Genomic DNA, 27,294 nt, shown 5'->3' with positions numbered 1-27,294 from the left:
CCAAGATGGCCGCATGGCTGTGGCCCAGCGGTGGGGTGAGGCCCATGTGTGGACGCCCCGGTCCTTGGCGCGGCCGCAGAGGGTTCAGGTCCTGGCTTGGGGGCCTTTGCTGCATCTCTTCCTTCTCCCTCACAACCCGCTTCGCTGTCTGACCATTATTGATTGAAGGCCACTAGAGTTGACAAAACCTGAAAAAATTTCAATAGAAACATCAAGATGTCACTGTTAAAACTTAACTTCTGTTTTGTAGAATAAGAACATGAAATGATTGGTTTAAGTCAGTTTTTTTTTTTGCAGAAAATGTGAATTGATGCTCAGTATTTTTTCTGTTGCTCCTCCAGGCTCAGGTAATTAACGAAGACAGAATCCAACTGGGGGAACTAAAAAATCCAAGTCAGACATTCCAACGTGACTGGGCAGTTAAAGCCTCCACACACCTCCTGCCAGGTAACCTGGTGATCCTATTCAAGACACACACACATATGAGAGTTATCCTTATCTTTGTTTAGCCACTAATCACAGAGAGCTCTGTGCTCTTCAAACCATCTGCGTTTGGTGAAGAAAAAAAATGCAGTTAGCTACATTTTACAAGAAAAGATAAAGTAAAAGTTATTTTATAAGCTGTCATAACCATTATGCTAACAGCTGTTTGCATATAGATACGACCCCTGAGCATATTTGCTTGTACTTGTATATGTGTGTGATGGTGTAAGTTTCCCTGAGTCTGCTTTACGGAGCCTCCGTAAAGCAGACTCCATCCTAGCTGACAACCTGCTGATGCTGGTCACCACTGTGTTGCTGTGGACTGTTCTGTTTCCTAACTTGTCACCAAAGTTGAACAAATTATTAGATTTGTCCTTTTATTTCTTTGCTAGCTTTTTGACCTGTAGTCGTTATTTTGCAGATTTGTTTCCAGGCATTGAATGCTACAAATACAACAACATCAGGCCTCCGTACACCTACGCTTACCTGATAAGATGGGTAAGTACATTCAAGTTTACATAAGGTTTGCAAATAGATTTTTTTTTTTTAAGTGATGTTAAGGTTTAGATTGCTGCACTATTAGTGTAAATACATGTTACTTGTTGGCTTACTATGAGTGTGAGGAAACCTGATGCTTTCTTGTAACAAGTTGCTCTTATATGTGGCCCTTATTTTGTAGTCTATCTTGGAATCTCCAGACAAACAGAGGACTCTAAATGAGATTTACAACTGGTTTACCACCATGTTCTTCTACTTCAGACACAACACAGCAACGTGGAAGGTTTAAACAATTCAAGTGAATTCATTCTGTACACGTTTCATCTCCCTCACAGAATCGAAATGTTAGCTATAGCAAAAAAAAACAAACATTTTCCTTGCTCATCTTCCCAGAATGCAATACGTCACAATCTCAGCCTTCACAAGTGCTTTGTGCGAGTGGAAGGAGAGAAGGGAGCTGTGTGGACAGTGGATGAAACAGAGTACCAGAGGAGGAAGGGGCAAAAATATCACCGGTAAAATGATTTCAGGATTTTTAGTATTGTAGCTTTGCTCCTGCAGTTTATTGGAATAAATTGCAAACTCATGTAGAGTTCATCTTTCACACTTTGTGTTTTCAGAGACTGCCCAGTGAAGTGGATGACTTCTTACTCCCATTTCTGTTCAGAGGAGCCGACAGCAGCAGACAGCAGCACAGTGTCTCTCCTGTTGTCTAGATGTTGAAGTCTGGTCCAAACTATACATTTTTGAATTCAAAGTCATTGCTTTTATACATGTTTTATTTTATTTTCTTATTGTTTGTTGGCCTGACCATATGTGTTATGTTTTAATATATCTGATTAATGGTTGGTGGTTGTATTAACTAAGATCACTTATTACACAAACTGAATTCTAATTGTCCTTTTTTTTTACACCAGTAAAAGATTAGAGAAACAAAATGAAGCCCTTACTTTTTATATTGCCATGAATTACAAAGAACCTTTACTTTACAAAAAATGAAATGAGCCACAATCGCATTTAGTAAGACAACTTACTGTTACAGGAAGATTTCTCATCTACTGTCATCGGTGGCCATGCTAACCAGCCATGCTAACCTACTGCAGAGAACAGGGTTGAGCGATATTGTCAGTGAATGATATCGCAATATATATATCTTTAAATATATTGATCTCAACATTGCAGATGATATTCCACATCCTCTGCTTTTATTCTTTTAATTGGTTTTTCCCAAATATGTAACTTTACCAACTTCACCGCATCAACGACAAGATGAACGAGGTCATGTATCGCAAAATCCTGGGTGAAAACTTCCTTGCCTCAATCAGAGCATTGTAAATGGATCCTGGGTGGGTCTTCCAGCATTACAGCGACCCAAAACATTTAGCCAAGGAAACAAAGAAGTGTGTCCAGAGGAAGCAACAACGTCATGGAAGAATATGGAGAGAGCTGAAGCTTTGTTTTCCCAACTCATGCCTAAAAACCTGAAGGATTTGGAGATGATCTGCAGAGAGGAGTTACTTATAAAAAACTACAAGACACGTCTGACTGCTGTGTTTTGCCAACATGGGTTTTTCCACCAAGTATTAAATGATGTTTCACTGGGGGGTCAAATACTTATTTCCTTCAGTGAAATGCAAATAATGTTTTTTCTCATTTTATGTAATTTTCTCATTTTTTTCTTCTGATATTCTTTGTGTCACTATTAAAATAAAGTTGACATGAAAATGTGAGATGTTTCATTTATGTTTTTGGATAAAAAATGTTAAAGTCCACTGTATACAAATATATAAAAACATCATAAACATAAAATGTTGTTCATTAATTTTCTAGTATAGTTACATATAATTATACAATAATTTATGATTAATAAAAGTTAATTGTAATTTATGCATTTTTAAATGCATTTTTCAAAGGACTGCCAAATGTTTTTAGAGGTAACAAATATTTTACTGTTCAATATTTTCAATTGCACCATACATTCACTAGATGGCAGCATATTTTCTTCTGTCAGTCTGTGTTCAATGTTTTTTTGGTTTAGCTTAACTCTTCCTCCTTTAGTGTGTGTGTGTGTGTGTGTGTGTGTGCGTGTGCGTGTGCGTGTGCGTGTGTGTGTGTGCGTGCGTGTGTGCGTGTGTGTGTGTGTGTGTGTGTGTGTCCTGTCTGTCTCTGTGTTGCCCTGCGATGGACTAGCAGCCTGTCCAGGTGACCCCACCTCATCACCCCTGGTGACCCCAGCAAGGGATAGAAAGATGCCATCTGTGTCTCACTCCCCACCAGTCAAAAAAAAAAACAGCAACAGAAGCAGAACCTTCTCTTGCTGATGCTCTCTGGCCTCAAGGAAACAGAAATCAATTAGCTTCTTCTTCATATCTTTCCGAAGAAGAGGCCAGATATACTGGGAGCCAGTTATGAAAGACGAGGTCGACTCAATCCATTGAACTGGAAGAAAAGGAAACAAAAGAAATTCCCAAGTAATCAGAAGAATGAAGTTTGGAGAGCAAAGAAAGACTCTCCAATATGCAAGAATCAAAACCTGAGGTTTGCTCAAGATTTTACCAAGGAGGACAGACAGACAAGAGAACAACTGACCTAAAATCAAACAAGCCAGAGCCCTGGGTAAGGTGGCAATTTACAAAGGCCGCATTGCTGGTACAGATGGTCGTACAACAACAAATTAGTTAATTGTAACTTAAAGAAATTCTCTCAACAGCAATGCTTATTTAAATATTCACTGCAACTCCGTAGTTTTACACTTGTTCTCAGCAGGTGTTTAGTGTAAGGCTTGTTGTTGGAGCAGTTATTTCTTCATAACTAGAAACATAACTTGAGTAATTAAGAAAGGACTAGACACAGTAAATAAACATAACTGGAATCTCTAAGAAGGAGCTGGAATGAAAACAGAAGCACGGCCGAATTAAAAGTGAAAATTAAACTGGAGCACAAATAATAACAAAACCCAAAACAAACTCAAACAACCAAAGATCCTGACACACACATACCTATAACCCTGGACATGTGTACCAAAGTTTTGTCTTTGACTTCTCACTAATAAACTGTTTGAAGTTTTACTGCCAGAGGGACGAAGTCTTAAACGCTGCCCCTGCCAATGCATTTTTGTTGCAAATAGAAAAGCTTAAGCTTTGCATTTAAAGTTCTCGCTGCACTCTTTAAAGATGCAAAGTGAACTTATGTGGATAAATTGACTTAAAGCCTTTAGCTTAAAGCAACTCCCTCCACCAACAACAACCTACGCCGCATCCTTCTCACTGGGAAAAACGTCTCTCCTCAATCACACAGCAAGCAAATCTATAGCTATGAATAACTATTATCCCATATATGACCTCAGCTAATCACAAAATAATAAAAAAGACATGGTTCTCCTGCCATAGTCACGCCTTCGCCCTGGAATGCTGTGAGAGGACGGTTTAGTCTACATCTGTGGAATAAAGCTTTTCCACTTCCTGCATGATGCTGGTGTGAGAGTGAGAACCAGTGAGCGAGGATAGCGTTGTAGAGGATCAGAGCTGCTTTGGGTTTCCAGTTCTGTCTCTTTGATCCGTATCCCCAGGCCTGCCTGCCTGCCTCTCTAACTCAGGCCTCTGCTTGTGATTCCTGACAACTGTCGACGTGAGATAAGGAGGTGGAAGGGGGGCTGAGTGTGTGAGGGGGGGAGACCCTTTCTCCAACCCAAGCCCCCCATCTACCCCACACGATGTAGCTTCACAAAACACACTTACTGTATGTATTTAATAATAATCATTGTTTTTTTAATATATAAATATCCTAAATTATATGCAAGAAATTCAAGCAAATAGAGTCCTGAATGTTGGAAAATAAAGACTTCTGAAGGATGGGCAGATGATAACGTTCCTCCATTTGTGGAGGAGAAAAGGGTCTGTTTTCATTTTCAGCTGCTGTTAAATGTTGCAAAAATAAGCTCTTAGACTGGGCAGCTTGTCAGCTGGCATAGTTCAGTTCCAACATATCCAAAAGGATAAGCAAACATTTAGATTTTTCCTTTAACCAAAAATAGAACCCTAGAATGGTTTGTTGAAAATTACAAATAGCCTGGAAATATAAAAGCTGCTTTACTGCAAAAAAAAAAAGAAAAAAAAAAAAAGGAAAAACATTTTTTTTTCCCCCCTTTTCAAAATTCTGACCTGAAACGTTTCCTCTCGATTCTCCTTTGGTAAATTTAAACTTAAGTTCTGATTTATAGAGTAATTATTTAAATACTGTTAATATTTTTACTGCAACATGAATGAGGAATAAGGAGGAGAGGACAGTTTTTAAAATTGTTTTACCCTCTGCATCCTTTTAGCCACTGATAGTTTTCTGTCACTGCTGACTGCTAATGTTCCATTTTGTATTCTGTTTCTAAATTACATGGCACAATATTTAAGTTTAATCAAAGTGCTTTTCATTTTGATTTAACTGCATAAATATGATCAGCAGTCCAGCTGCGTTAATCTGTCCTATGCAGACATTCTTTTTGCCTGCACAGTTTCTTAAACATGCGGCAAACATAATCTGCACGATCTTATAGGCATCCAGACAACAGCGTTGGGCCATAAACGTGTGATGCACTGGAATCAATCTGATTAAAATTACTGGAGGATATTTCTAATCTATTTTTTAAAATAAATACTTGGTAAATGTTCCAAATATTTTGATAAGCAGTCTCCTGTGTGCATCCTTCTCACCCTAGTGAAGCATTTTTGCATGTCTGTTTGCACCTGTTTGTTCTAATGTGTTAAATGTAGATGCAGAAACAAACTGGGTCATGTTTAATAGACCATATAGGCAGTAAGTAAATACATCCACCTCGGAGTAGTTTACTCTCCCTGATGATCAGCATACAGTGTTCACACCCCTTAAATGTTTCCAGATTTTTGCAAATAAAAAAATTGAAAAGTGTGGTGTGTAAAAGTATTCATCCCCCAGAGTCAAGAGTTTTAAGAATTACATTTAAAGGGGAAGTATTGTGCAAAATCAACTTTTTTGAGCTCTACATCGTGCTATAATGTTATTCCCTCATCAGTAGCATACCTCGAGTGCTGCCTTGAATCTTTCCTGCATGTTTGTAAAAATCCTTGACTCTCCTGTAGCGGTCCAAAACACCTGGTTGGACCTGGCACCACCTTCGAGTCGCAGCTCCTCCCCGGAGCTGACGTTTCCAAACTTCAGTCCTTCTGACCCCAGATTAGCCCTCCACTAAGACTGCCCCACTCAGCTCCTTCAGACTAGCCAGCAGCAGTCAGCAAACACCTGATGAACTGCGGAACTTCTGAGCTCAACACAGGAGCTTCTTCTCAGTGCAACGCTTGTAAAAACGTTGTTAAAGAGTTAATTGAGGAGCCATGACGTGATGACTTTCTGAAGGCGGAGTTTCAGAAAGAGTAGGAGTTTTTAAAGAGACAGACACCCAATTTAAAATTTACTTTTAAGTCATAATTGACATCATTTTTATGATAAGTAAGGTTAACATAGTTTCTAGATTATGCTGTAGGATGGCACTGCACGCCCGGAAAACTAATACTTCTCCTTAAAGTTACACTTTTATGGAATGGAAATTATTTAAATTCACAAAGGTCTATTAATTTCCAAATGGTGCCCTAATAGCAATATGAGAGCAGTGAACAGTTCCGATCGCAATATGAAAATCAGATCATTGCAGCAAATTGCAATTAAATTTCTGCCTATATTCAGCCACAGTGTAGGTGAACCTCATGGTTGTGTGATTTATAATTCCATAAAGCTTCTACTAGAAGCCTTCTGGTATCTTCCTTACTCGTTCCTGGGAGATTAGCGGAACGAGGAAGTGACTGGAATATAGACTAAAGGATCCAGTGAGGAGTGACTGAAAATGAGAAGCTTAAATACTGGGAAAATACTGGGAACTTGAATGCTGAGACAAAGGAACTGGGCGGATTAGCTAACTAATCGCAGGTGTGAGAGGAGAGAGCATAAGGCAGACTGAGGAGAAAGAGAGAGAGGCAGAGCACATTGGGGCCTAAGTAATGAATCTGACACTAAAGAATAACTACACCAAAGAAATACATTAAAACTATGGTAACTGAGAATAACTAGAAACAGAAATATACATAACTAGAAGCACTAAGAAGAACTGAACTAAAGTAAAACAGAAACAGGACTGATACAAAGAAACACATAAATGAACAAAACCCAAACAAAATTCCCCAGATCCTAACAAGGTCTTGATGTGGCTCAAAAATGAAAGTGAGTGTGACACCCCTGTGTTAGAGAGTTAATCCTGTATATTTCTTTCAGTACAATTTAGATTCGCAACCTACATAGATTAAATGACCTTGCATGCTTCATTGTACTGTTTAGATACTTTACTTTCTTTCGCTCAGCACACACATCACTGCAACTTACCCACACACCGCTAAGTCCTTGGAGCCACACATGGATAAGAAGGGCACACACACACAAGCACGCGCACGCACACACACGCACACGCACGCACGCACGCACACACACACACACACACACACACACACACACACACACACACACACACACACACACACACACACACACACACACACACACACACACACACACACACACAAGGAAACTCCTTTCAGGAATAGATAAAAACCAGTCGCCCTTCTTCTCCTGTACTTCTCTTGGTCTCATCCTTTCGGAGAACTGAGCAGCAGCCTCTCGCTGCAGAGATGAAAGCATTTAAATCAGCTAATCTCCCACAGCAGTGGTAGACTGCGGTATTTAATCTTCCTGGTAGCTAATCGACTAGCAATGACATATTAATAATCATACAATTGCATTGACAATTGAACATCAAGCCTGAAAACCTAAAACTGCAGCAAACAAACCCCTCACCCCTTACATTAAGTTGTCTACGGGGGTCTAAACAATAACACGAAACGTGTGCTGAACAATATTTAGGTGAGTTTTGATGCTATGTAGTTTTTGATGTATTTATGCTCAATATGACGGACTGTTGTAAAGTCAGGGGCACAACGCAAGTAATTTTATAAAGTTGCCACAGGCCACTAGCAATCTGTAGGCTTTACTCAGATGTTATTTATTTATTTTGACCAATAAGGACAATAAATGAACACAAAAATTTGGTCATGGGGACAAATTTTGAAAAGTGAGGTGTACAAAAGTATTCAGATGTATAAAACGGGGCACACGCCTGTTTCTTCCACTCTGATTACAAAAATATCTCAATATTACGTATTAACAGCATAGTAGAATGTGATGAAACAGATATGGACACTTTTCATTACTCATTCAGCAATTGTGGACAATTTTAATATCCCTTGTAAGTAGTACCCCTCCAGCAGTTTTGTTTTATTAGTGTTGATGGCAATCAGTGTAATTTTAAAATTCATAAATAAAAAGTAATAAAAAAAGAGAGATATACTTTATTGGGAAAATTCATGTGTGTGAAAGACAAATGGAAGCAAGCAGATTTTCACAAAGGTAAAAACAAAGCATACAAAATCATAAAATGGACACTAATACAAATTGGTATTTGCAGTTTTACATTTATTTTTCGCTTCATAAAAAAACAGTTTTTTCTTTTAAATAGCAGACGTGGTATTTTAAAAACGATATAAATGCATTCATTACACTTACCTAATGTGGTGGTTGGAAGTGATTTTTTAAACCAGATTTGACCCAGTTTGCAACTCAAAACCTGGACAAACTGATTCAAATAATTTAGCTTCATCAGGAACAAACAGGTCTACAGTCGTATTCAGTCCTTCACATAATCAGAGATTTGAGCTTCTTTACTTTCAGTCACTGCAGAACCTCCTCTCATGTTTTTCTGTCTGCTTCTCAATGGTCTTATAAACACTGATTGATGTGCATCCAAACCTTAATGAACTATCAATAACAGTAACTATGGATACATGAGTATGTCAGTAATGAATCTTTAGATGGGACTTTTTAATTACTGCCAGCGCCTCTCCGTACTCATTAACGCACAAAATACATGTAAAATGTGTCATTTTATGTGTCCTTTTTCTGCAAAAACATGTCACTCTAACTTGTTTTGCACTGATGTTGGCTGCTCTCCACATCATATGTAACCCTTGACTCAGTAAGTATTTTAGAATAACTCAAAAGTTATAGACCAGGTACAACCGGGTTACAACAGGAACTGAGGTGAGTGAAAAATGAATTAGCTGGAGGCAGGAAATGAGCAAAAATAGTTCTTATTTTGTAGAAAATGATCAAATAAAATACAGTTTAACCACAATGATAACAAGAGTGGATGGTCAAAATCAAAACCTGTCCTACAGAGCTCAGTGTTTCAGTTTGTCCTTTCAGTCGTTTGTCAAAATGTGTTTTTCAGTTCAGTTTTTTTGTCCTTTCAGTGGTTCGTATTGTTAAAACATGGATGTTCCAGGAATCTGATCCAACAAAAATAAAATAAAATAAAATCTAGCCTAGATGAGGTATCAATATGGATAGAGCAATGGACAACCACACGGTTTCTCCATCTCGTGCTCCCATCAGCAAGACAACTCATAGTGTAGCACAGCGTGTAGCACAGCGTGTCCACAGCGTGCCGCTTCCTTTTTCAAAGTGCATCAGAGACAGAATTCAGAATTAAAGTTAGGAAGAAAAGATCACACCTCCTCTTCAAACCAGAAACGAAGCTACAAAGAGAGGATCAAACTAAAAGACTGCAAGTGCATTGATATAAATAAAAGAGGGGGACAAAAGGAACGTTATCTCTTCTGGGATACGTCTCTTTAATGTCAGAATTTATATCCAGTTGTACAAAACAAGTATTTTTTTTCCTATCAATAAAATATTAAATAAACTAGAGATTAATTTAAAGAGATTAATTTAGTATAAATTTAGGGATGGTTCTTGCTGGTGACCGTACTTCTTATTTCTTTACTTAAGAAATAAAATATTTAAATAAAAAGAATTTTAAAAACTTTATCACATAATGGGAATACTGGCACAGAATTAAAAAGTTCTTCAGTTGCACACAAATGTAATACATATATATAGCAAAAGAATATTGATATTACTCTACTGAGTTACTCTAAGGTTTGCAATTTAAGTGAATGTTGAGTTAACACTGGAATAACTCATTGTCTCTTTTCTTCCTTGTTATTTCATGTGAATGTTGATCACTATGTAACAAAAGAACAGTATGTTTTCAACACAATCACAGTTTGCAACATTTACATTTCCCTAAAGGACCAAACAAGACAAACATAGCTATTTAATACAAATGTAGAACAGTAGAGCTGCGTTGGTGCCCCATGAACCACCACGGAAAGTCCAAACTCTCCAGACCAAGTACCAAACATTTACTGGAAGAGATATTTCAAGAGGTGTTGTGGCTCCTCGCCTGCAGGAAAAACAACACTCGCATTGTCGGAAAACCTCTGTGTGTGTTTTGTGTTGCAGCAGGAGTCACAGGGGCTGCTGGTGGCTAGGTCTGCTGCTGTTTGTTTAAAGTACTAGTAGGCCTGGCCAGTACTGACATGCAGCATTCCCAGCACAGCTGAGTGATTGGTCAACTTCATCTTGTGCTGACTGAAGAGGCTAATGTTCTTTGTCAAGTAATCCACAGCAGCTGGGAACAGACAGGTGACAAAATAGAAAATTAAAAGAAATTATTTTCACATTTTCTGTGTTAAACTGGAACAATTTCAAGTATTCTTTGTACACTTTAGGCATATGACTGTTTATGTTTTATTGACATGCTTGATGAGTAAAAATTAAGTGTACCATTTTGTGAAAGAATTAGATTTTAATTGTATTTTGAATGTATTCCGAATTCATAGACGTTAGACTTTTGAAATCCTAGTATTGAGGTGACTGTATGCTCTGTTATACTTTGGTTTCTTATAATTAGTAAGGAAGTACTTTTTAGTTACTGATCCTTTATTACTTTTAACATTATATGCTTTTCTACACACTACAGTACTGCAGTAAATGTATTAAATACCATTACACTGAAGGTTGAAGGGCCTACTCAACATATTCTCCAGGTAAAAAAACTACTTTTGTATTAAATATAGTCACATAGTCAAGAGTACATTGGTAATATACTAACACAGAGTTGTACTAACTGTCAATAAAAGTTTACAGACAATATGCTTATAAAAATTTGCATATTGTCTGTATAGGTACCTCTAAAAGAGTGGAAATATGAGAGAAATAGTGGAAATATGAAAAATATTTCACCAAATATGAATTAAAAATATTGGTTTAATTCAATGTCACAGGATTTCAGCATTATTCCAGACAAACTGACATTTCTCCTTTCTAAGAACAGTGAGGAACAATGAAAGAACATTCCCAATCATAGAAACCTGCAAAAAAGAACAGTAAAGCAATTAAACAGAGAAAGCATTTGTACTTGAAAGTGTAAAGAAATAAAGTATAATTTACAATTTAAGGACATTGTGGAATCGCCATTTATGTGGCATCAAAATAATTGATGATTATTGGGACCGGATGCGTGGGGCGGAAAAACATTTCAGGGTGTCTTCTTTGCCTGCATGTCCATATGGGAGAAGTAGAAAAACAGTCAGCAGTATAAAATTTGTTGATGCTGACATGAACTGTAAAGTGTAGTTTACCAATTTAGAGACTTAAGAGGGACAAATTACCTTAAAAGCTTTCCATTCATCCATTAGCCAGCAAATACAGTATATTCTTGCAGGGTGGTGAGGAGGACTAGTGTCCATCTCCAGCAGTCAATAGGTGAGAGGCGGCGTTCACCCTGGACAGGTCACCAGTCCATCACAGGGTAAAAGCAAGCAATAAATAAAATGTATTAGATAAACGGTGGATTAACAAGGGGAATACATTCTGTCCAATTATTTTCAAATCAAATCATGTTTATTAAACACTTAGTGTTGGGAACACACCAGTTTTAAATGCAGCCATAATCCTGAGCAGTGAACTGCTAAAGAAAAACAAACATGTCTTCCACCATGAAGACGATGTGAAGGTTCGTCCTCAGAGCTGGTTGGTGATCTGGTGGAGCCAGAGCCTCTTCTGAGACAGGAAAGTCTTCAGGTTTTCTAATTCCTGATCTCTCTGGCTTCCTCTTTCATCTTCATTTGCTTAGACTGCAAAAATATGTTGAAGATAAAAACAATGATGAACAACAACAGCCACACAATATCAAAGTCTGATTGGTTTACTGAGCTTAATTAAATCCAGGTTAAATTTATGAAGTAAACTAAATTAAGTTGCAACAAACAGCCTCCATGCAGTTGTAACATTAAATTGATTGTTATGATAATAATCATAATGAAAGTTGTGAAGTACCTGAAACAAACTTAATTTTGTTTCTGTATATACTGCACTGTTTATAATTACAGATGACAATAGTTTATTTGAGAAATATTTATTTTAGATGTAAAAACTATGCAATAAGAACATTGTAGGCTGTTTGATTTTCATAAATTTGAATAGAATATTGCCATGGATGTCGCCATGTTCATTACACTGTAATGGATTCTGGATAAATGACATATGTCATGTCCGATTGTGCTAGCTCCATCGAACCAAAACAGCAAAGAGTAACATTAGGCCTTTTCAGTTTGAACCGGAGGAAGTTGACATTGATGGCAATGTAGAAATCACAAGTGTTAATGAAGATGAAGAGGACCAAACGAAGGAAAAGGAAAGAGTTGACCGAAGCAGCTGGTGTTTGTGCTGCTGCCAGCTTCAGCTTCATTAATGAAATAATGATTGACACGTACCTCTGGTCATACTGTGTGATCCGGTAAGTACTTCTGTCCATGTCTGGTCTTCGGTCTGGTGTCGGTTCTGTGGTTTCACATTCAGTACCGGTGGCAGTGGCAATAGCATTGTTATGATTTAAGAGCTTTCACTTCTGCCTGCCTCTGATGTAAGTGTCTCCCAGTGTCTTAGGCGCTTTGTGGATGCAAATTGTCGGTGAAACCTTTGTTCTTAGCTTGCAAGGGTAGCGACCATCAGTCAGATCATCCTTCATCAATTTTGCTTGTAAAAATAACTCAAAGTCTTCTGGAGAGAAATGTTGAGAACACAAATGTAGGTGTTTTGGAAGTTCTTTCCCACTGTGCTCTTCTTTTGGTTTTTTCATGTTGGAAGTAATGCAGACTCATAACTATTTTTTTTTAAATTACAGCCAACAGCGATGCAGCATTGCACTGTATAAATTTACATCAGTCAAATGCAACATGATAAAAAACAACATAGGAAGTTAGTCTTCCTGTGTTTACTAAACTCTCCTGTTCCTTCCTTTGATCCAACTGTGCCATCAACCCCACATGCATTGTGCAGGCAAAGTGGCAACCCCCATGTTGAGAAATATAATGAAAGATATGAATTTTTAAAAAAGTAATTACGTGCTTCTATTTAATACAAACATAATTTCTTTAGTTAATAGGATGATTACAACATATTTAGGCCAACATGTTCAACTAATCATGGATCTATTTAAGCAAACTCACCACCTTCATTCCCTTGGGTTCTTTTTGTGACCTATATTTTATTTCCATCCAGTCGTTGTCTTGCTTTATTGTCTAAATATATTACACATATAAATATATGGATTCCTAAGCATGCCTATATCCCTAAGCATGCATATATATGTATATATATTATTGTATATTAAATTTTATTTAAATTTACATTTTTGTTATTTTTCTATTATCTTGACAAAATTGTTATCTAAGGTCTCTATTATGAGTGAACTGAATACAAGCTAGCGTTCCTGCTATTAGTTTTAGCACTTTACTCTGACATTTGACCTTTGCTATAAAGAAGTACAGTAGAGATCAGAGTCCACAGGAGTAAAATAACTGACATGTACATAAGTGTAAACACATTATATCTTAGAGGCAGGGACTATCTATTTGCCTCCTCACAGAGGATTTAAGGCATAAACCTGGCTGGCAGGAAAAACATTCTCTTAAAGGGTCCCTGTCACTAAGCCCTTCTGCAAATCGCCTCCCCCCTTACCTCCCACCCCCACCTCCGTTGTCCCAATCCCTCTTACCACACACACACAAATATTGCTCCCCACCAGCTCTTAAGGCAAATGGCATCTTGGCAGATAGTCCTGCCCATGCATATATGTTATTTATTTTTAACTTCTTAGCAAAGGTGTGACAGTTTTCTTTCTGTTCACATGAGGATCTGAACTGTCAGACGCTGCCTATCTCCTCCCAGACGCCCAAACGTACACAGATCCTCTAATATCACCACTGTCACTCGTTCTGTCTGAGAAGGCATCACCAGCTGAACCTGGGAGGAGCAACGTCAATAACTAAGTAAATATTTGTTGAGAATTAATACCAGCTACCAGAAAAAATGGTTTTCTGTGTGAGCTTAACTGCTTACTGCTTCCTTCAAACCTTCCCGTCTTGTTTCTGTACAGTTTAAAACAGTGTTACATTGGATATCATGCAAAAGTAGTGTGCTAATATAGTAATTGTTGTAAAGATACTTTATACCAAACCATAGAAACAATACTGGAAAAATTGTGGACTTCTCCACTAACGGGGGGCTCTTACTGATCCAGAAGTTTAAATATCTTAGCATCAGGTGATGTCAGAAAAACTCCCATTTGCCCGCCTGCAGCTGGTTTTCTTGTTGGTACCAAACCCACTGTCATGTGGGCAGCACTGTAATGTTCTTTGATTTCTCCAGTGCATTTGACACAAGTCAAGCTTCTTTATCAGAAACCCCAGAAGACAAAAGTGGAAGCTCCAAATATCACCTGGATCAATGAGAACCTAACAAACAGCACCACAATGTGAGAGTGAAAGGTCAACTGTATAAACAGGTGCTCAGCAGCACAGGTGCACCACAGAGAACTGCACTCTTGCAATTCATTTTCACTGTAAAATTCAGATTTTCTATACCATCCATAAACACGCTGAATCAACAAGCTGAATACAGAACTGAGACTGAGATAATGCTGCCATCAGGTAATCGTTTTTCCTCTTCTGTTATTAATGTTTTACTTTCATGAACATCATAATCCTACATGCTTGTTGTTTCTTGTGCGTTCTGCTCCGTCTTCTCCGTCGTGGCAGATGGCCACTTGTACTGAGCCCAGTTCTGGTTTTGCTGGGAGTTTTTCCTCTCTGCTGTCGCTACATGCATGCTCCATATTAAAGATTGCTGTAAGCAAGAGATTGTTGCTATGTGTTTGTCCGGGAGGCGTGAATGCTGCAAGTCAATAACTCAATACAATCCATGATAGGAACTTTTAAACCTGCTTTAAATAATAATTTATGGAAGTACTGTACTAACGTTTTGATAACTGGGATCAACTGGAATGTATTTATTATTGAATTAAAAGGATTTTTTTCATCAAGTACCTTGAAATTACATCTATAAAGTGGAGTTACATAAATAAACTGAATCAAATTGAATTTTCAAGAACTGAGATTACATGTGAGAATCAAGTTTGTCATTTTTTAAAATCCATTTATTACCAGCCCTTGATCAAACACATATCATTTCCTTAAATCTGTTGTATGTAATTTTGACAAAAAATATGTTTTTCCATATTTCTTAAAAGTGTTGCCATGTTATGACAGTATAATATGAGACAGTTAATCTGTGAATAGTTCGAGCCTACAAAAATGTACTTCTCCCAATCAAAAATGACCAATCGGAGCCAGAAGGAAGGTTTTACCACTGTCAATCAATCTTGAGTACAAGTTGTTCCTCACTGATGGTAGAGGAACCTTTTATCTGCCCTCCTTAGTGACTATGCTAACTAGCCTGAGCATTTATGGCTGACTCCGTTGAGGTAAACCAGCTGTAGCATAGCAGAGAGGAAGAGGGAGGATCTGAGCAGCGCATACACAAAGTGTTTGGCAGCAGCATATTTCTACAGATGACAGCGGGACCATAGAACAAGGCAGAGAACTCAAATCTATCCACAGATCATTGTTCTCATATTATACTGTACAGCGACAGCTTAAACAAACACACAAAAAACACTTTTTAAAATAAAAGTTTCATACTGCAGCTTTAAAAGCTTTACCACGTGTAATAAGATAACACTCACGCTGACAATACTGACTGTACTGGTAGCTGGCGGCTGTCACAACTGGGTCCATGCTGTAGCTGGTGGTGCCGTATGTGGTTGGGGAGTAAGATTCAGATGAATGAAAGCTCTCCGCCATCTTAACAGAGACCTCAGCTGACTGTTGACTGCCGCTGGCGGCCATGATATTGGATAAAGAAGAGTCCAAAGACCTTGGGCGAGGTGACGGTGAGAAGTCATGGTGTGGTTTTGAGGAAACACGACATGAATTATTCATGATGCTCATAACCTGCAAACAGAAAAAAGAGGTGCTTCAAGATCGTCATCAAGCTTTTTATATCAAGGTGTAGGAATTACCTACAGTATTATTATCAAACAATATTTCCACTCATAGAAAAATTTGCAAGTTAAGTGATGCCTTCAGATTCATTGTATTTTTGGAATTGGTAAAAAAATTAAAAAGTCTTCTTTCCAAAGAAACTCAGCTGATTGGATCAAGTCAATAACTTGCAGCATTTATTCCTTCTAGACAAGCATGTAGTGGCAGAGGACAGTGGATTTTATTAAATCATTGATTTTGCTATTAACCCTTGCATCATATGACAGCAAGAAACAGGAAGAAACCTTCAACAGGTTTATTGTGATCGCTCGTCTACCTCCATCAGCTGGGTTTTGAGAAGACAGAAAAGATATACAGGAATAAAAACCAGAAGCACTGGTTCAGTAGCGTGTTCTATGTCAAAGGAAAAAATTTTAATGGCAATAGCAGCTTCTTTTGTGACTTCATCTAGGAGAAAAACACAGCTCTGAACCAGTTTTAAAGCTCAAATGACAAAAGAGACCAAAGAGCCCATATAGTTAGTTGCTACAAAAGTTTAGTCACTAGTGTCATCCATGAAAGAGACAGGGTTAATGCTGACAAATGGCACCAAGTATCATGTAAAGTATGCAAACATGAAGTTATTGGCATTCAAATTAACACTGTCATAAAAAAATACACTGTATTGCTAAAAGTATTCCCTCCTATACTCAAGTATCGACTCACATTTGAAGTATTGACACACAACATTTTGCATGCCTAGATGCTTAATTTTATGCACCTGTGGCTATAGAAGTGATTGAAACATCTGATTCTCATCATTTGAATGGGTGAGCAAATACTTTTGGCGTCATAGTGTAAGCATATGGCCTGGTAGCTTTTACCAAACACAAATACACAGAACAAGATAAGACACAGCCCCTTTCCTATTAACCCATTGACCTACATGTTGCTGTTCTTTATTATATTTTTCATCTACAGAGGCCGCCACTTTTTCCAACTGCACAATGCATGCCAGGGAGCAGGCTAAGTGGAGACAGACTCAGCCTGACATCACTCTTGTCAGTGATGTCATGAGAGGAAAAAACAGTCAAAACATAAATCTAATAGTAATAAGGAATAAACTAAGCATATCGAAACCACAACAGACCAGTGGTCTCATTTATAAAGTACTGCATAGTGTTCATACTAATGGTGTATGAATGCCCAAAAGGAAAAAAAAAACTGATTTGTAGATTTGTAAAACCATGGTACACACCAGCACGCAATTTTCCTTAACAGATCACAACTGCACCTCAAACTGACTTGAAATAAAGTTTACACTCCACCACCAGTATTTCAGGAGGCATTCTCCACAGATGAGATGGGAGATAGTATTATTAAAGCGCATCTCCTCTGTACTCTGCGGGTAGCAACATAGACCCATGTAGCAAACAATGCCCCTCACCAGATTGAGGCAATTCTCTGAATAAAATTTTGCTTCCTATAAGTTGTTAAAAACATATGTACACATACTTAATCAGACCGAGCTAATCAGTAATAACCCAAAAGGTCTTACCTGTTGTGAAAGTCCGTGGTTAACGGGATTGCTCTGAGCTGCAGAGCTCACAAAGGAATCAGAATAACTGGAGAACCCATTGCAGTTGGAGGAAAGAGCATAGGCAGGACCGCTGTCTGCACTGGACAGACCAAATTGGTGCACCGTGGATGGAGGCAGTGGTTGTGGACGATGAACTGCATCATCATTCTCTGAAAACCATCATGCAACAATGTGTGTATAAGCAACAGAAGTTATTCGTAAGGCAAAAACATCTATGTAGCCATGTCCCAGTTTTAAATAAGGAAAGATTTGAGCGTTCTACCTGGCTTTCTACTTCCACTATGTAAATATAGAAACACTAGATATATTCCTGGGTTATCCTTTGAAAGAGTTACTCTTTAAATATGGAGTGTGAAGCTGGTAGCAGCGAGTTGAGCTGTGCTTAGTTTATACTCCAAATCCAGTACCCACTCTCTCCTGGACATGGCCATTGGCTGCCTGAGCTTTAAAACTGAGAGCTTTTAGCTGTGTCCCGCTCCTAGAAAAAGGAACAACAAAAGGAGCTAATCATACTTGCCAACTCTCCTGTTTTGACTGGGAAACTACCGTATTTTACCCCTCTGCCCTGCCGTGCTCCCGTATTAGTATTTTCCCATAAATTTCCCATATTATAGTAATAACGGGGCACATCACTCCCCCACTCCCCATTTGCTGACCCCTTTAAATTATTCAGAATACTGACATATTGAAATCAGAACAAAACGATGAAACACCTAAATGTCCCTTCCACAAATCCTAAGGCAAACAGAAAAAAAGAACATCACAGTGTAGAAAAGAACCGGCCTCTACAGAAAGAACGAGTGATGACATTTGATGTGTGCTTTACCATGGGACAGAGAGGAGTAGCCTGATTCTGAGAGCTGATATGATGAAAATGTCGACACTCCTGTTGAAGAAAATCCACTGGGCAAGAGGTTGTTGAATGCTGCTAGTTGACTGGCTCCTGCTTGCTTGCGCCACCTGGCTCTGCGGTTGCTAAACCACACCTTCAAAACAAGAACATTTGAAAGAATGAATGTGTGTTGAATACCAAACTATGCTTTGGGTTATGAGGACGGCTGTTCCAATGCCACACCAGCTTGAGTTTTCTCACTTAAGTTACTTAGCTCTTACATACCTTTTAAAGGCTGTTCATGCACATGTTTTAAATAGGTTTGTTTATTACTTTTAATCTAAAACTGAGACTTTACGTGTTTAATAATCTAAAACCGGTAACACTTTATTTGAAGGGGGGTGAATAAGACTGACATGACACTTTCATAAACATGACATAACATCTGTCATGAACATGAATAAGCCTTCATGAATATTTATGACTGTTGTCATAAAGCGTCATTCGGTAAATTATGACACTTTTAATACAACGTTGACATTATTCAAAAATCATTACTGTTTAAACTTTACCTTTAATAACATAAAGTTACCTAATTTTTAAAGTGCAATCAGTAATACTTTTATAACAAATTTATATCAGTAAAGATTTATTGGTTAATGTCAAGTTGTCATAACAAAGACATTTTGAATAATGTCAACTTTGTATTAAAAGTGTCATAATTTATCGAATGATGCTTTATGACAACAGTCATAAATATTCATAAAGACTTCTTTATGTTCACGACAGGTGTTAATTCATGTTTATGACAGTGTCATGTCAGTCTTATTCACGCCCCTTCAAATAAATTGTTACCCTAAAACCACTTACACTTTAAACTTTGTCTACTCATATAAACCATATAAAAATATAGAACCATTGTTTTACTGTGTGTGAGACGGATTACTGATCAGAAATAGATCTCTCACAGTTTTCATGGTTTTTAGAGACAATCAAATTATCTGCCAGCACAACTTTATCACCTCAGGGGTTATTTGGTGGCTCCACACTCTCAAAAATGTACCTTTGTTTGATTGAAAGCAGCTCTGATTATAAATTTTATATTTCAATGAAGCTGAAGAGAATTTGCATGTATGAAATGAATCTGTTTTTATGTGAATATAGTGGAACAAGCTTCATTTGCTTTTATGTGGCTCTGCCTGTCTTGACTCATCCCACACAGCCCGACCCCATCTGAAGCCCTGGATGTGTCTGAGTTTTACCTGAACCCTGGCCTCAGTCAGTCGGATTCGCTGGGCCAGTTCCTCTCTGGTATAAATGTCAGGATAGTGTGTTCTTTCAAAAGCCTTTTCTAACTCCTCAAGCTGCTCCGCTGTGAAGGTGGTCCGACTTCTGCGCTTCTTCCTTCTAAGCAGAAGATTAGGTTCTGATTCCACATCTGACACATCTTCCATTTGGCTTCCTGAAACCAGCGAAAAGACAATTGGACTTATTTAATATTCCTGTTTAAATCTGTGACATTTATATTTAGGTTTACAGCGTATCGCCCTTATTTTGTTTAAAATGTGAACTTCAGCTTCAAACCCTAAATAATGCTTTAACCTGACCTATGATTTGTTCCAGGACAGCTGACCAAATCTCAGGATTGTTACTTTATGAATCCAGAGACGATTTTGTCCAGAAAAGATCCAAAGTTGTTTAAGTTAACATTATCCATCCATTAAAAATAAACATTTTAAATAAACATTTATTTAAAATAGCAACTTTAAATAAATAAATGTAAAAAATATATAAATAAAATGATGTCAGGGATCTCTTTCTCAAGAGACAGTGGAGATTGTTCAACATCCTGCCATACAAATGTGCCTAAATTAGATAAAATAAACTCATTTTTATCGATAGTCCTTCTGGCAGTTAAAACAAGCCTCACTTCTAAAAATATACACAGTCTAGTAACTTTTACTTGCATTTAAACCAATACTTCGTTTATTAATTAACTTAAACCCTCTCGTGTTTCCAAACTAAATGCAACACTTATGTAAAGACGTGGTCAAATGTTTTTTGGGATCTTTTGCTGTTACTGGTACATAAACCTGCGTGGCTCCAACAACGGGCAGCGGATTCTTTGTTGCTCGTATCTGAATAGAAGCGACAAAACTCAACAGTTTTCTCAATGTCCTGGTGTAGATACTTAAAGGAAGGAGATTACAAATGCTGACCAGCCAACGCATCTGAGAAGAGAAGCTTTTCTCTCCCCGTTTTACTGTTGTCTAGTCGAATCATGTCAGGTTGCGGGAGTCTGTGCAGAGCCATTCATGCTTCTGTCTTAAAGGAACAATAGGGCCACTTCGCAAACTGTCAGCCTTCTTTCATGAAGTGTGCAGCATGTACTGTTTCAGTAAACAATTCAGAGTGGTTCATCAGCTCTTTCAGTGCAGACACAAAGGAATGACCGGCTTCATTTTTTTTTCTTTCTTATCTCTTTTTTTCCCCTTGCAGCAGCTGTTTGTGTGTTTGCAGAACCATATGTGAAAAAAAGATATTCCAACTTCCATGTTCACATGCTTGTTTTCTATCCTTACCTGACATCAGATTGGTTGAAAATGCAGAGCGGTTTGTTTTAATTATCGATTTTGGTAATAAGCTCCACGATCATTTTACTGAGATACGACGTTATCAGTAAGCAATATGCCTTCTGAACATCATTTGATGGCTACAAGGAATGACTCTGGTAAGCATGCTGTAGTTGTAGACTGAATAAGGGCCGCGATGTGGTGGAGAGGGAGGGAGGGAGCAAAGTGGTACCGAGCCGTGCCGCTGCAACCGATGGAAAAATTCAACTGCACAAGAACCGTTGGACCAGCAGAGAGACGGTTTTAGGCAAAATAATGCAGAACTAAGAAAATTCTACAAAAATGTCAAAATTTGTAGAAAGACAAAAAGATAGAATCCTAAATAACCTATTTAGACACTTTATCAGCAAAACAAAAGTCAACTTGAGGGCGAGTTTCGCTTTAAATAAATTATAAAATGAAAGGACTGAAAATAAAAGTCAATACTTGTGTTTTTTTCCCCCCAGTTTTTATAAAATCTGTAAAGAATGTTCATTTTAAGTCAATCATGCTAAAAGTGAATTTCTAAAATACAAAATGTGATGTATTTATGTGTTTAAAAATGAATTTCATTTTTCAAATGAAGCTATAAGTCAAGTATAAATTAGAAGAGCATATGGTATATCATATCCAACACATAATGCATATATACAAAAATATCAGAATGCTGCTTTTCTCCTTTCTTTAGAATCAAAATAGGAATATTCGCTTTATTTCCTGGAACTGCTGAACTGAATATTGCTGCTCTTCTCTCTGCTAAGATTCAACAGTGACCCAGTTTCAGAATATAATTCAATCCCTGTCTCCTAAACAGCCAAATCTTACAACAACCTACCTTATTTAGGAGAAGGTAGACAGAGATAATCTAAAACAAACTGTCACAGGGGTAGAATTATTGTGAATGTTTTTCATTAAACAAAAAGAGTCCAAGCGTATGACATAAACCCTCTGTCTCTCCAGCTGCTTCTTGTTTTTCTGTGTTCCATTATTCCATTATTCCTAAAACTCTGAAACAATTATGACCCTAAATTTTTGCTACTATAAAGCTGTTATTGTTAACTTTGAAGGAAAAGGTGCTAAAGTGCTAATAAAAACAGGAATTAACCTTGTCAGATGGACTCTAGAATAGTTCACTGGCTGTTTGGTAAGAAAACCTTGGGTTAGATTGGGTAGGCATAGCTATGTCCTGTTTCAGTTCAATTCATCCATACATTCACTATTGAACAGGCTTATTCATGTGGGGCTTGCTAATTTATGCAATTATATATGTGATTTTTTTTTTCTTTTTTGATTGTTTGTTTTGCTTTATACTGGCCAGCAGCAAAAAGTACACTTGCAAAAAAAAGAGACAAGAGGCAGGAAACACCCTGGACAGGTTGTCAGTCCATCACAGAGCAACAGAAAGGACAAAGCAACAATAAACACACACTCATACACACACATATAAACCTAATGGCAATCTTGAGCAACTAATTAACCTTATATAGTCATGTTTTTTTTAACAACCCATGCAGAGAGAACATATAAATTCCATGCTGAAATACTCAAGGCCATGATTTGATTTCAGGCCTTCTGGCTGAACTGTAGCCCTGTGTCGCTTCTATAATAACTGTAATCAATTTATGACTTTTCCTAAAAAGTGCATGTAAAATCAAGAACAATTTAAATTAGTACTAAAATAATTTTGACTTCATCTGCCTTTTTTGTGTCAGACGTCGTCTAGAATCTGGCTCACATGCAGTGTTAATGTCAGAGGAAAAAAACATCAAACATGCTTTGACATGAGACAGTAAAACAGTTGAAATTATTAGTGCTGAAAAAAAATCCTCAGTGCTTCACACTCTTTTTTTTTCCACCACTTTTTTTAGTATATTCATTAAGACGAGGATTTTTGGTGCAAGCCGAGGGGGTGGGGGTATGGGGGGAGCAGGAAGGGGAAATTAATCCCACTTTAATAAAGTGATACACAGCCCCAGACCAATGCTGGGATGATTGTGTTATCAGCCTCCAAACATTTGGGCCCTTATTTCAACCTGCTCAAATGTGAAGATGGTGTGGAGTATAAGTGTGCGCCTGGGGAAAATGATTTTTAATAGCTACAACTTGCCACTATATGTATTTTTATTTATTTATTTTTTACATGGGTTGTATCTTATTTTCGAGAATGCGTAATAAAATTCAAACACATTTTTGAGAATTTTTCCTCAAACTGATATAAAACATTAACTAATGTGAAGAATTCAGTGAAGCATCTCCAGTCATTTGGATCTTTTTGTTGTTTTTTTTCTCTTTGTTATTTTTGTTATCGAAGTGATGCCATAACTAATTTATATCTTGCACGTAGCATATTTTATTTTGGTGCTTAAAAAATACTTGATTGGTTTGTTTGTAGCAAGGGAATACAGTCAGAACTCTTTAATTTAACCTTAAACTCTCAACATTTTCTACAGAAACATCACATCAGATTTACGCATTAAAATCTGAATTCAAAACGTGCTGTGCGCCCGAGACGGATGACAGAGAAAAGAAATAAAGGGCTCAGTTTAATCTGCTTTAAAGCCTTTGAATGTAGAACATGTGCATGGGAATGAGAGAGTGAGAGCTGATAGGGGATAAATGTATTGGAGCTATTACACCTTCTCCTGTACAATTGCCTATTCATTACACTCTAGTTTCATTACCAGTTGTAATAGGCTCAGTCATCAAATTATTAAAACTTAAGACCCAGATGACAGGAAGACAGGAACCAAACAGGAACATATTCTCCAGTGTGTGCAAAGGAGGAGCCAGGCTCGAAAGTAATAAAGAATATTTTTCACACAATAAGAGGAAAGTGTGTTTTAATATCAATCTATTAACATTTTTAATTTAGCTAATTGCAAGTCTATCATTCCAACTGCAGGTATGCTAGGTTGGATAATCATGCCCTACTTCTTCTTCTTCTTCTTCTTCTTCTTCTTCTTTCTCAGACATTAGAAAAAGCTCCTGCTCTGCTCCTAACAGGCCGCCGAGGCCCCCCGCCATGTGTCAGTGACCTAACTCAACCTGACTGCAGCCAGCAGTCACCCGTCTGCTTTGCTGTCGGCAGAACATTTAACCATCACCAGGGGACCCAGATCCACTTTAGCGATTCAACAATATAAATAATTAAGCGCCTGCTGGGAAAACACAGAACCCAGAGCGACAAAGTTGCCCGAACCCAATTTGTCGACAGTTTATCACTTTAGAGTATAGCAGCCGACGGTCTGAAAGCTGTCGCTCCTACCTTTGCCGCCCAGAATGCCGTCTATGCTGTGTTTGTTTCTTTTTTCTGCGTCTTCGTCCCTTCTGTCACATTCGTCCTCATCCTTTTTCCCAAATCGATTTCGAAGCACGCGGCTGATGGAACTCACTGCAATTGGTCCAGGCGTGATTAGAAAAATAGACCTATGGTCATATTATCAATAATAATAATAATAATAATAATAATAATAATAATAATAATAATAATAATAATAATAACCTGAAGGGACTGTGCCTCTGTCACACACTCCGTCTTTCAGCAGCTTGTCCCGTATTTCCCAGCTGAACATCCCGGGGTTGTCGTGCTTGTACTCCTCTATCCGCGTCTCCACTTCCGACGGAGATAACTGCTGCAGGACCTCGCGCACATTGAGGTACACACTTAATGCATGTTGTTCACAAACACGCGCTCTTACACACTCACACATGCGCAATCCCTCCCCCACACACACACGTTTATCGAGTTGTCTCACCCTGGACTTGCTGCCACCGATGGCTCCTGGTCGGATTGAACCCGTCTCCTGAAACCGGCAGAGAATCTTCGAGACGCAGCCGTGAGACACGCGCAGCTGCCGGGAGATGACGCAGGGCCGGACCCCTTGGTGGGCCATCTCCACTATCTTGTGCCGGATGTGGTTTGGTAGAGGCCGGCCGTTAATGAAAACACCTCCCAGCTGGTTGACCCGTCCCTGCCCGAGAGCAGTGGATACTGCTGGCACACATGAAGTTTTTTTTTAAAATAATATATTAATTTTGCTACTGTGCTTTTTTTTCTTTCTTTAATGCTAGTTGAAACTGAATTAAAAGATGTAGAAGATCTATTTTCGTCTTCATTAGGCTACTCGTTTCAGATATCGAAGTTGCCGACCTTCCGGTTTTTTGCACATAAATTCAATGTGATAAAGGTGGCCACTGAATATTCATAGATCGTTTGGCAAGAAAAAAAAAGAAAACAACAACAAAAAACAACAACAACAACAAAAAAAACAACAGAATTTTATCCTTGAAATAAATTGAATACAGTTTTTACGACCAGTTCCAAAAAATATCACCCAGAAAACTTAATATAACAACGACAACACTAATAATAATAATAACAATAATAAAAGTATAATAATAATAATAATAATAATAATAATAATAATAATAATAATAATAATAATAATAATAATAATAATAAATAATTTATGATTATATTAGCAATAAAACCGACTCAGTCGGTGTTTCGAATAGCCCAAGCATTTGAACCTTTCTTTTATTTAATTTCATTCATTTATCTATAAATGAAATCGCTGACCTCCAGCCCGCCTCTCTCTGGGCCCTCTACCCCACACAGTGAAGCTCACCTTCCAGCGGGAGTCCAGTGCGCTGGTAGCTCTGTCTGGGTGCCGGGCGCATCATTTGCGGGACCATTCCTGGTAACGAAGACATTTTACGCAAAACAAGAATGGACTTGACAAGAAGGGGAGGGGGAACAGGAGGGGATGGGGCTTGAGGGGGACGATGCAATTAATTAAAGAGCAGAGGCGTCTCTTGATATCAAGTTCAAGTCTTGCGTTGTTGATCTGGTGTAAAACGGGGAAAAAAAAAATGTTGAGATAATCCAATATGTTGATTAGGAGATGAAATCAGAAGAGCATGAAATCCTCCTCAGCACAGAGGGAAAATGTAGTGCTGCATTTAGAGCACAAAGACCGTCCTATATTGGGCAGAACTGATCAAACTCCGAGACCAGCTTACTCAATCAGCAAGCCGCATCAGCGATCCTTTACATCATAAGGGCTTCAGGGTGACGGGCACAGGTCTAAAGTCCCGGAAGGTTCTTGAAGCTTTCTCTTACCTGAATGTTCCAACAGGTCTCTGCAGCCAAATGTAAACGAGTTTCTGCAACCAATGGGAAGACAGGAACCACGAGGAGCCAAAGTCACACATTTTCCTCATCCGCACATCTTGCCAGGGAAGATTTATGACTGCAAAAAATCTTAAATAATAAAAAAAAAAATCCACAAGTGTCAAAGATTTGTAATTGTACCACATGATGTGCAATGCATGAATGCGCACCTCAACATTCATATATGTGTAAGCAGTTTCTCAAATGTACACATTTCAAATCGAACAAGTGTGGTTAACACAATACGCATACAAATCGTCAAATGCGCGTGCACGAATCCCCCAGCTGCGGACCGACTTTTCTCAGCGCACGGGAGATGATGCGTTCAAGGCTGGTGAAAAGCTGGGATATCTAAGAATTGTAATTGCAGTGCTGCGTCGAAGGCAGAAGAAAAGCTCGGATATTTGAGGATTCTCAGACTTCTTGGAAATACAGTATTCTTGACTTGGCCCAGCAGTCCAAAAACACAATACTAGATCCATGCTCTTACATTAAAGTTACTGAATTCTAAAAAATAAATATCGACTTTGTAGGTTGCACTGCTGAAATATGGAAAAATAACAACTCCCTGAAAAGTAACGAGAGCAGCAGCGCCATCTTCTGGGCAGAGGTTTAACTTCCAGAAACTGGTTGGTCAGTCTTCTGAAGCGTGATCTTAATGTGCAACTAAAAATAAGTTAACAGTTGATGTTGGTGGGAATGTACACAGTCCAGTTTATTAGTACAAACAAATGTTTCTG

General features: G+C 38.1%; 2 protein-coding genes across 14 annotated transcripts in view; one reads left to right on the top strand and one right to left on the bottom strand.

Annotated features, from left to right (window-relative positions):
* Positions 1-2,711, top strand: part of LOC103466967 (forkhead box protein P3-like) — a 13,685-nt gene extending 10,974 nt beyond the window's left edge. For both annotated transcript variants that reach the window (XM_008412934.2, XM_081608711.1), the window contains exons 7-11: positions 342-447; positions 905-981; positions 1,163-1,264; positions 1,375-1,496; positions 1,602-2,711. In XM_008412934.2, coding sequence (XP_008411156.1) covers positions 342-447; positions 905-981; positions 1,163-1,264; positions 1,375-1,496; positions 1,602-1,704 — 510 coding nt within the window. In that variant the 3' untranslated portion in view covers positions 1,705-2,711. The remainder of the gene's footprint in view (positions 1-341; positions 448-904; positions 982-1,162; positions 1,265-1,374; positions 1,497-1,601) is intronic.
* LOC103466968 (paired box protein Pax-7-like) lies at positions 105-27,294 on the bottom strand. 12 transcript variants are annotated; one of them, XM_081608703.1, is made up of 10 exons: positions 26,725-27,292; positions 26,010-26,644; positions 25,137-25,375; positions 24,884-25,022; positions 24,647-24,772; positions 20,032-20,231; positions 18,764-18,923; positions 17,896-18,086; positions 16,040-16,307; positions 8,380-10,582 (listed from the first exon to the last, which is right to left on the bottom strand). In XM_081608703.1, the coding sequence occupies exons 2-10, from the start codon at positions 26,092-26,094 to the stop codon at positions 10,467-10,469; spliced, it is 1,524 nt and encodes a 507-aa protein (XP_081464829.1). In that variant the 5' UTR covers positions 26,095-26,644; positions 26,725-27,292; the 3' UTR covers positions 8,380-10,466. The 12 variants fall into 12 exon arrangements, 9 of the variants coding, with proteins under 9 accessions (XP_081464835.1, XP_081464829.1, XP_081464828.1 ...); XR_014088125.1 differs by adding an exon at positions 11,404-12,089 and having other exon boundaries at positions 10,489-11,324; positions 26,010-27,293; XR_014088124.1 differs by adding an exon at positions 11,625-12,089 and having other exon boundaries at positions 10,489-11,509; positions 26,010-27,293.

Source organism: Poecilia reticulata, chromosome 7 (genome assembly GCF_904066995.2).
Source record: "Poecilia reticulata chromosome 7, P_reticulata-male-v2, whole genome shotgun sequence".
In the NCBI taxonomy this organism is placed as follows: Eukaryota; Metazoa; Chordata; class Actinopteri; order Cyprinodontiformes; family Poeciliidae; genus Poecilia; species Poecilia reticulata.
The sequence above is the reverse complement of the archived record's forward strand: the minus strand, read 5'-3'. Positions and strand labels throughout refer to the sequence as shown.